Source organism: Chenopodium album, chromosome 6 (assembly GCF_948465745.1).
Source record: "Chenopodium album chromosome 6, dcCheAlbu1.1, whole genome shotgun sequence".
Lineage (NCBI taxonomy): Eukaryota > Viridiplantae > Streptophyta > Magnoliopsida > Caryophyllales > Amaranthaceae > Chenopodium > Chenopodium album.
The window spans coordinates 18,516,710-18,528,007 of record NC_137839.1 but is presented as its reverse complement, the minus strand read 5'-3'; the positions used below and the strand labels follow the sequence as shown (position 1 = coordinate 18,528,007).

At 36.6% G+C, this 11,298-nt stretch overlaps 1 protein-coding gene across 1 annotated transcript; it reads right to left on the bottom strand.

Moving 5' to 3' along the window:
- Positions 1 to 5,953: 5,953 nt before the first annotated feature.
- Positions 5,954 to 6,538, bottom strand: LOC145636750 (uncharacterized). Its single transcript, XM_081688305.1, has one exon. The coding sequence runs from the start codon at positions 6,536 to 6,538 to the stop codon at positions 5,954 to 5,956; it is 585 nt and encodes a 194-aa protein (XP_081544431.1).
- Between the last annotated feature and the right edge of the window lie 4,760 nt (positions 6,539 to 11,298).

The following is an 11,298-nucleotide window of genomic DNA, read 5'->3' as shown; positions in this document are numbered from 1 at the left end:
ATGGCTCTAGTTCTCTAAAGTTCGGGATATGGTTTAGTCAAATAGGGTCCATGGTTAATTGTCCAGATGCACCGCGTAGAAGCCTAACCGTGAAAGGTTAACGCGTGTGGATAGGACACCGCGAGTTTTTAGAAAAAACTCACTTCCATGGTTTGGTGAATTCAACCTCTCAGATGTACCCTTTGTTGCCAGGAGCGTTCAATCGGGTAGATAGAGCATGAATTCCCAGAGGGTTATGTCCTTATGTAGAACACATATGGGTTTCAAAAAAGCGAGAAAAAATTCAATCAGGAAGTAGGATTGAGAAAACAATACGAAAAACCGGTCGAAATTAGAACGCATATTTCTGGCTCGGTATTGGGGGAAATTGGCGCCAGCAAACAGAGACTGGCGCCAACTTTTAACTGTAGCGCCTGGCGCCAATACTGGCGTCTGGCGCTACGGCTAAAAGTTTGGCGCCAAGCTCTGGCCCCTGACGCTACTTCCCACATGCCTCAGCAGCTTTCTGTGCTCAATAAAATCATCATGTTTCGCGCGGTGTTATTTCAGTCCTAGTTGTTAAAGACATTTCTCAAATTTCCTACGTGTAAAATCCTATGTTTTTTACTCATTACGGATGGTCTTTCCAATGAGAACCTTTTTATGCATATGCCACAATGTTAATCAAAATTACGCGCATGAAATACTTAGAACTTTTCGAGTCTCATCCACTCATTCTAAATCATTGCCGAAACAAATTCAGGAATTAAAATAGAAATCCTCCCCAGTGGAGTCGCCAAAAACTGTAGGGAATAGTTTCAAGCCTTTAAAATCCCACTAGCTTGAACCCCGCTGTGATCATACACTAAAGTACGGTGGCGTCCAAAAGGGAAGAAGATAGAGCAAAAGAGTCGCCAACAAGTTTTTAAGGAACTTGTAAACCGTTCATAGGATGAAGGTTGCACCCCTTAACGATCCAAGAGATCGTCAACTCCATAAGGTCATGAACCAAATAAGGGTTCGGGGATGATGGTACAAATCCAACCTAAAAGAGATTGAACCTGCCCTAATAATAGGCCTCTACTTTATTCTGATCGTATTCATGTGCGCTTTCTGACTAACATGCAATCAATAGGATTAACCCTAAACCTGTTTAATCTATGTTGGTTGAATATAAATGCACAAACAAATCTTTTATTGGCGATCACTTAAAATTATAATCACAATTAACCCTAAACAAGATTATTAAATATCTTATTAAGCGTGGTTACAAGTACCAATTCCCTTTAAACATGCATAAAAAGGTGTGATCAAGCAATAACAATAAAAAATATACCAAGCAACATAATAATGAATAATCATGAAGAATAATAATAATCATATCAATCATAATCATGTTAAAGCATAGCAAGATCCTAGGCATGATACTAACAAGATTAATAACAAATCCTAGCATGTCACTAACATGAATAAATATTAGGAAGAGAATAAAAGGCATCGTACTTTTAATCATACTTAATATTAAAATTACCCTAGACATGATACTAGGAATCAAAATAACAATCTAAGCATGATATCTACATCATAAATCAATTAATCAATTAAAGCACTTACTTGGATGCCTCGTACCTCTTTCTAATAACAAAATACACACATTAGTAACTTCAAGGAAAATAATAATCAAACAATTAAATTAAATAATTTAAATAGAGATTTGGGACCAAACCCTCAGAAATTAAAACCTTTCACGTCTAGGGCGAAGGCAATTTCGAATATGGCTAGGTGTATCAAGATCTTGCGAATGCGGAATTTTGTATGAAAAAGCAAAGTTTAGAAAAGAAAAGAAAAGAATGGAATGCTAAAGAATGAAAACTTGATGAATGAAAAGAATCGATGAATGCTAATTAAAACTAATTGTTGATGAGAACTCGTGAAGAAAGAAAGTTGATTAAAACGGAATTTATTAAAACTTAAGAATAAAGAGAATTGGTGAATCTTGGTCCTTGAAAACGGAGTTTTTGATACGATATTTATAGAGAAAATCATCCAAAAAAGATAATTTATCAAAACAGAGTCTGAAAACCACAAAAACACCTTGGCGCCAGCCCTGGCTAATTGGCGCCAGAACTAGTGGCTAGCGCCAGGCGCCAATGCTGGCGTCTGGCGCCAATCCCGATTCCAGGCGCCAAGGCCTGGGGTTGGACGCCAAACTAACTTTTAACACGTTTTCGAAAATCTGATAAATTTCTGTACTGGAAGATAAAATAATATAATTCCCATCGAAAATGCTATTTGATCTAATTAAAACTCTGAAGAGTCCTAATTGAATTAGGAATGAAAAGAACCTTCTAGAATGTTCTAGAAGACTAAAACCATTCCTAATTGCATTAGGAATGATAAATTATATTAGGCCCTCCCCTAGATCATTGGGCCGTACTTAAAACTCAAACCGGGCCCAGTTTAGTAAATTGGCCATAAATTCCTCAATATTCATCGGAATTGGGCTTATAATATATCGTTGGAAAGGCCTTTGAAAGCCCCATCCAACTATACCATTATTGGACCCATATCATGGACCAACCAAAATGGATTGGCTGTTTTCTTAAAATAAAGTTTTCAAAAACAGGGAGAGGAGAAAAGAAAATAAAACTTTCCGCAACACTAGACCTTTCCACACTTTCGTTTCATTCGATTATGATTCGACGTGAAAGGCACTCATCACTGGGTTTGGTTTTGGGGAGACACAAATGGGTGTCTACACATAGCGTTGGCAAATTTCCAAGGTGGATTGCTTTCAAGAGTTATATTCCAAGACATGGATTGTCGATCGTAGCAAAGTTCCTATGAAAGATTGTTACGAAGCATTGGCAACTTTTCCAAAGATTAGATTTTGACAAATTTTCCGAGATACGGATTGTCGCTTCATCGTGGCAACATTTCCAAGGATAGATTGTTACGTGGCATTGACAACTTTCCCTAAATCGGATTGTCATTCATCATACAAGAGTTATGTTGGAAACTATTCCCAAAGAAAAGAGGATTGTCATCACATCAAAAGCACCGACATACATGTTCAAAGCAATAGAAGCGCCGACGTACAGGCATAGCGGAAGCAAAATTCAGGCAAACTTTTAAAGATCAACAGGCGTGGATCTTCGGTAATTTCCTTTGGAAAATTATCGCATCAAAAGATGACTTCAAGAGAAGATATCTTCGACAGCATTCCCTAGGTTGCGGAGAGTTGTCACAAACAACTTGAGGTAATTTCGGGCGAAGTTGTCTTCGATCATATTCCCTCAGGCATGGAAGATGGTCATAATGCGAGTGAGGATTATTTCAAGAGAAATAATCTTCGATGGTATTCCCTAGGATGTGGAATATTATCAATGCGGATGAGGATTGTTTCAAGAGAAATAATCTTCGATGGTATTCCCTTGGACGTGGAATATTATCATAGCGGAGGAGGATCGTTTCAGGCGAAGCAATCTTCTATATTGGAAGCAGTTACAGGCGTAGCGGTTTTCAAGCGGGAAGGCGTTCTCTAGCTTGCAAGAGGTCATCAAAACAGTGAAGCGGGATGGCGTTCTCTAGCTTGCAGGTATCGGCGTTGCAAGATTGATTTAGGATCGCAGAACGTTCTGAATCATTCTCCGTCCCTATCGATACTTTGGCTTTCGTTTTTTGAAACTTGCGTTTCTCCAAACTCAGTCAAAGTGGGGGCTTCTGTAGACACCCATATGTGTCTCCCCAAAACCAAACCCAGTGATGAGTACCTTTCACGTCGAATCATAATCGAATGAAGCGAAAGTGTGGAAAGTCTAGTGTTGCGGAAAGTTTTTAATTCTTTTCTCTTCTCTCTGTTTAAGAAAACAGCCAATCCAGTTTGGTTGGTCCATGATATGGGTCCAATAGTAGTGTAGTTGGATGGGGCTTGCAAGGACATTTCCAACGATATGTTATAAGCCCAATTCCGATGAATATTAAGGAAGTTATGGCCAATTTACTAAATTAGGCCCGGTTTGAGCTTTATATACGGCCCAATGATCTAGGGGAGGGCCTAATATGATTTATCATTCCTAATGCAATTAGGAATGGTTTTAGTCTTCTAGATTCTTCTAGAAGGTTCTTTTCATTCCTAATTCAATTAGCATTGATAAATTGCCTTTTTTTTACCTTTTATAGTTTTAATCAAAATCAAAAAGCATTTTCGAGGAAATTATATGATTTTATCCTCCAGTACGGTAAACTTATCGGATTTTCAAAAACGCGTTAAATTTAAGCTTGGCATCTGACCCCAGGCCTTGGCGCCTAGAACCAGGCCTAGCGACTGGCGCTAGCCATTAGCGCCTGGCGCTGGTGTTGGTGCCTGGCGCCAGCTAGCCAGGGTTGGCGCTAGCTCTGTTTTTTGTGCGTCTGACTCTGTTTTGTTTAATTTATCTTTTTGGCTGATTTTCTTTATAAATATCGTATTAAAAACTCCGTTTTATTGATTCATTCATCACCAATTCATCACTTATTCTCACTAATCATTCACCAATTCTCACCAACTCTCATCAAGATTTTCTTAATTATTTTCTCTCTCTCTCTCTCTCTCTTTTTCTAAATTTGCTTTTCAAATACAAAATTCCGCATTCGCAAGATTTAGATACACCTAGCCATATTCGAAGTTTCTTTCGCCCAAGACGTGAAAGGTTTAATTTCTAAGGGTTTGATCCCAAATCTCTCTTTCGATTATTTAATTTGATTGTTTGTTTATTATTTTCCTTGAAGTTACTAACGTGTGTATTTTGTTATTAGAAAGAGGTACGAGGCATCAAAGTAAGTATTTAATGGTTTTAATTGATATTATGATGTAGAAATCATGTTGAAATTGTTATTATGATATTTCTAGTATCATGTCTAGGGTAATTTTAATATTAAATATGATTGTTGCGATGCTTCCTATGTTCTTCCTAATATTTATGATTGTTAGTATCATGTTAGGGTTAAAGATTTGATTTTTATTGCTTAGTGACATGCTAGGGTTTGTTATTAATCTTTTTAGTATCATGCCTAGGATCTTGCTATTATTATGCATTAATATTAACATGAACATGATTATGATTATAATTGTTATAATTCATGATGATTATTCTTAATTATATTTGTGATGATATTGATTATTTATTATGTTGCTTGATGCTTATTTATTATTTTTATTGCTTGATCACGCCTTTATTGTATGTTTAAAGGGAATTGGTGCTTGTAATCACGCTTAATAAGATAATTAATAATCTTGTTAGGTTTAATTTGATTATAATTTCAAGTGATCGCCAATAATAGATTTGTTTGTGCATTAAATTCAACCAACATAGATAAACAGGTTTAGGGTTAATCCTATTGATTGTATGTTAGTCAGAAAGCGCACATGAATACGATCATAATAAAGTAGAGGCCTATTATTAGGGCAGGTTCAATCTCTTTTAGGTTGGATTTGTACCTTCATCCCCGAACCCTTATTTGGTTCATGACCTTATGGAGTTGACGATCTCTTGGATCGTTAAGGGGTGTAACCTTCACCTCGTGAACGGTTTACAAGTTCCTAAAAAACTTGTTGGCGACTCGTTTGCTCTATCTTCTTCCCTTTTGGACGCCACCGTACTTTAGTGTATGATCATAGTGGGGTTCGAGCTAGTGGGATTTTAAAGGCTTGAAATTATTCCCTACAGTATGCATAGAACACCTCACTCATGTTGTTATCTACACTATCACAACATGACATTTGAGTATAGAAATCCTTACACCACTTCTTGTAGTTCCTTTTCATCAAATCTTCAGCTGCATCAGCAGAAATGACCCTCATGAGTTCAATGTTACTTAGAAACTTATTTTTGTGTTACTTTTAGCAATTGTCCAATATTTCTTTCTAAATTCAAGTCCCCCTCCAAAAACCCCTCTGAAATTGCAGTACACATGCCTAGAACAAACCCTTGTCTCAGCCTCTGGGAAGACACCATACACTACTGCTAACAAGCCCTTTTGCTGGATCAGACATAAATGTGTAACCAGCTCCTGTCGCTGTCTCTAAATCATCAGCAAAGAGAGATAGGAACCATGTCCAAATGTCATTTCTCTCAACTTCAACAACAGCCCAGGCCAAAGGAAACATCTGGTTGTTTCCATCTCTTCCAACAGCAACAAGTAATTGGCCCCCAAAAGGTCCTTTAAGGAAGCATCCATCAAGGGAGATAAAGGGTCTACAACTAGCTTTGAACCCTTTCTTCACTGCTTCGAAGCACAAATAAATTCTCTCAAAGACATTAGCACTCATCTGCAACTTCACAGTGTTTCCCCTGTTACTCCTTAAAATCTCTGAAGCATACCTAGGAAGCAAAGAGTATTGTTCTGCATACTCCCCAACAATCAAAGATTGACCCTTTTTACTAGCCCTATAAGCCTTGAACCTACTCACCCTTATTCCCTTTTCAAGCCAAATAGTTTCCCTAATGTCTTGCAACTTCATGTAAGGGTTTACTCTAAACCAATTTGCATAAGTCTTAGAAATCCAAGTGTAGGTCATCAATGTCACTTTTGCTTGCCTACCACAATTATGCTCTCCAATGTGGGCTTTCACAACAAAATTTCTTTTCCCCTTCTCCCAGGAAGCCCATAATTTCTAAGAGAAACCCTTATCATGTTGCATACACTTTGCACCCACTCTGTTACGGTCAATTCTGTAGGATTTAATGTTCCTGCCACTACCTACACTGTAGCCAGTCAGTGTTTTCCTGTACATCACAACATTATCAAATTGTTGACCTGCATAAAAATCAGACTTGCTGCTCTCACTGTCAATAATCCCTCTTTTTTTACATGCCACAGGTGCTACAAGGTACCCCATATCATCTTCATCATCATCTTCACTAGGGCTATCTTCATCACTACCACCTTCCCACAGTTCATCAAACATGTTCACTGATTTCCCCCTAGATTCTGCTACCCTTTGCAGCATACGTAGCTCCTCCTCAAAATCCAATTCATCCTTCTTTTCTTGTGTCAATTTGTCCCTAGCACTAAAAAACTCCACATCATCTTCATATGTCCCCTCACTGTCATAATCAAATTCAACATCTCCACTTATCCTGGGTTCAAAAGAACCACCACCAAAACCATTTAACAAGGACATGAAAGACCCTACACCAGACCCTTGACAACTCCCTTGCCCCCCATTGCCTACATCAAAGTTTGTTGCCATGGCCAATTCATGTTCACTGTACACATGAATCACTCTGCACTCAAGCAACAAAGACAAAAAAGGATCAAAGGTCCTACTGTCAAAGGCTAAAAACCTCATCCCATCTTGCATAGTTTTCCTAGGATCCAAGAAGTGAAGCTTCACAATGTCAGTGTATCCTAAGGAGTCTATGAATTGCTTGACATATGAGCTATCTACTATGTCAGGGATATCATCAAACACATTGACCCTACCACCCCTGTAGTACATGTCTTCCCCTTGAACCCACATTCCACCATGATGTACAATTACACATGGTATTAATTCTTCCATATTGTCTGCCACAGTAAGCATTCCCATAATAAGCATAGCATAAAAGAATAAGGCCATAGCACAATCACAATCAGCACAACATTTGATTCATGATAAAATAAGTGCATATTAAGCAAAAGACAATTAAAAAAGATATGCAAAAGATATGGCTTCAAATATATATATATATATATATATATATATATATATATATATATATATATATATATATATATATATATATATATATTTGTTCCATTACAAAATGGCTATACAAGCCAAGCCATACTATTCAACCTAAGAATTGTCATGGTAGTGACAAATCCCAAAATATTATAAATGCTTTGTCACCTTAACAAAAACCTACTATACCATGACAATGCACTCCTACAATTAACATCTTAAAACTTAAAAAAAAAACATAAGAACAAGCTTGAAACTAGCTGCTCCTAACCCCAAAAACCATCTAGCTGCACATACCCCCCACCCAACCTAACAACAACAACCTAATTTTCCTTGAAGAGCAGAGGGAAGCCATCAAAATAGACTTTCATGTCCTTGTTGATCCAAGCATGCATGAAAGTCACGGCCATCATTGTAGATGAGGTCGTTGAGGATCCACTCGTTGATAGAGGCCTAGGGATCGAAAAAGGGTTGGAGTCGGGCAAGGTGGCGAGTCATCCACCACAGACGCCATTTCCTGCAGACCTGCTTAACAGTATCCCGACTACCCAGTCCAGCTTGGGGAAGACATGGAGCACAAGCAGATCGGGGTTGCTGAAAAGTGGGTGAGCGTCGGAAAGAGCGTCCATACCTAGGTAAATTTATGGACTTAGACAAGGTATTTTCCATGGTAAAACCTACTCTGTTTCAGTAACCCCAAAACCCTAGAAATTCTCAAGCTATTCTACCCAACACCAACACAATTTTGATAATCAGCCACAACAACAGAATTACACAAACAAAATACAAGATGATGACAACAAAAATAAGAAAAATCACTTACAAACAAAAATCACTTAAAAAAACATGCATGAACTCAGTACAAAAATCACCATTATTGACAAAATTAAGAAGGTGAAGACAAAAAAAGAGAATATACCTTTAGTAGATTGCAGCTGGGCCAACTTCGCTTTCTTGCAGGAAGATTCACAATCACACTTCCACATTAATGGCGAAATTCTTCAAGAGGAAGTATGAGTTTTTTTTTTTCTTGGAAGGAAATGCTCTGCATTTTATCTAAAATAGGAAGTAATGAAGGAAGCCAATTGGGTGAAAGGGTGAATAAAAAGGCATCAACCTTTCCAATTCTCGCGCCAATATCAGAGTAATGATGATTCTCGCTTCCTAAAGTACAGCTGAGTAGACAAATAAGCCTTTTCATTTTTTTTAAATTTGGAAAAAGAGGGTAACCGGTTTTAGGCAATTGCCACCGAATTGTTAACCTACAACAGTAGGTTCAGTACCCTCTTTGCAACAATTGAAACATTAGTACCCTCTTTGTAACTTTTGTCAAACTTAAGTACCTTCAATTGTATATTACTCGGAGTTTTAGTGAGAATGATTGTGGTATTTGATTGGAAATAAATTTTAGTTCTTCAAATTTAACTCATTACCAAATTTGCTTAATCTAATAATTAAGATTTATGCATAAAATATTTAGTGGCCATTTTACTAAATAAAGTGCTACCTCTTTTTTACTTTTTATTTTTTATTTTTTGGTACAATTGGCCTCAACAACACGAATTTTTAACAAAGTGCATATACAGTAGCTGAAACAACACCAACTTTTTCATCGGGTGCAAAAAATATCATAACTGAAACCTAGGACCAGAAATTTTGTCGAAGACGCAGAATCTTTTATATTTTATAACTTTTTCAAATTTTGATATCATATTTAGTCTTCAAGATCCAAATTGACCAAAGACCTAAACCGATACATTTTATAGCATGCAAATCGATCCTTTTTGTAATTTTTTTTTTCTAAATTTGATCTCAAAATTGACCAATATAATATTGACTTAATTAACCTCCAAACCTTGTCTGATCATTTTTCCCTGCATACAAATCTAGGCACGCGATACCAAACAATTTTTTATAATAAAAAAATATTAGATACCCTGTCTTCGGCAAAATTTTTGTATCGAGCTTTATTTATGATATTTTGTGCACCTAATAAAGAAGTTTGTGTTGTTAGAACTACTAGTCAAAATTCATAATGTTACTTCCATCTTGTTAAAAGTTTATGTTATTGAGGCCAATTTCACCATTTTTTTTTTCCTATTACTATATTATTTGGATCAAATTCTTAAAACATTGACGAGAAATTTTGTGAAACTACAAAATATAATAGGAGAAAATCCATGTTTATATCCTCTATAAACGAATTTTGTTTATAGAGGGGTACGCGCGACATTTCGTATAATAAAGAATGGGCAAAATTGGAAAACAGTCATAAAGAGTCAAACCCGCCGTTTGAGTTGAATTTTGACGATGTTACTTGCAAAAAGTTAAAGTTTATCTCTCTCCACTTAATATGTGTCCATTTTTTCTCTCTCCACTCGTCGTCGTCGTCAATTGGGGATGTTATAACCCTAATTCATTAATGAATTGGTGGTCTGAGAAGGTTGTCTCCAATTGATGAATTGGTTGTCTGAGAAGGTTGCCTGGTGATTTTGCAATGATAATCGGTATAAAATCTGCGTTTAATAGCTGTATTGTGAAGATTGAGCTTCGATAAAGGAGGTGCAGAACGTAATTCGAGGACGTGTCGCTTAATCAATTTTAAAGGAGGGGTAAGTGTAATTCTAACTTATATTCCAGTGAATTGTAGTGTACTTTCTTATTCCATTTCAACAGACCACTGCATTGGTCTACTGCATTGTTATTTCTGATTTGATTTCCTCAAATCGCTCGGTCTGTTGCATTACTCCATTGTAGTTATAATATTCCTGTTTAATCCTGTTTGGTGATAATTCATGTGTTATCAATTGTAATTGAATATGGAATACAGCTGATACAGTGGTTGGTAGAGGATTGAATGTTTGATCTTACGTTGATTAATCGTATAATTGGTTTGGTGTTATTATTAGTGAAGAACATCTGTGGGAAATGCAAACTACGGATAGTAGAAAAAATCTGAAAAGAAAGTCAAGGGTATGCGTTGGTGATCATGTACATAAGGTAATAGTAGAATTTGAAGTTAATTGTAGAATATGGTTCTTAATTGTTTTGGTATAATAGAATCTGAATTTATTTTTGCTTTATAGGATGGATTAAAGGCCTGGAATCTGCATGCAGACATCTATAAGGTTATATTTATGTAATATTTAAGTTGTTTAAATGTTTACACACTAAAGTAATTGCCACTTAATAATATGTTAATATATATCATATATATAGATTGGTTTTGTTTATTGTATATATATATATGCATTGTAGGATGACTCGTTGTCTCCTGGGGGTTAGCTTAAAGAAAAGGGTGAAGTACTTAGGGCAATGGAAGAAGCCAGATCCCGGGTGAGTAATTCCATTGTCCTCCATTTTTTAATACTTGAATATATGTGAATAACTTGTGTGTTAATTGATATCTTATTAGTTCTTTTGTTTTTTGGACGCAGCCACCAAATACTGTTTGTCGGATTGAGACTTTTGGAAGGATATGCCAGACATTTGATGAGCGTAGAACACGTTGGGTGTATGAAATGGGATTCGGGGGGCTTCTGCACTTTGTACCAGACATGCATCTTCCTAGGCAGATAGCATACTGGCTAATGACACGTATAGATCCTTTT

Excerpts from the sequence above, each read along its gene's own strand:
- LOC145636750 (XM_081688305.1), bottom strand. The coding sequence starts at position 6,538 with ATGACCTACACTTGGATTTCTAAGACTTATGCAAATTGGTTTAGAGTA.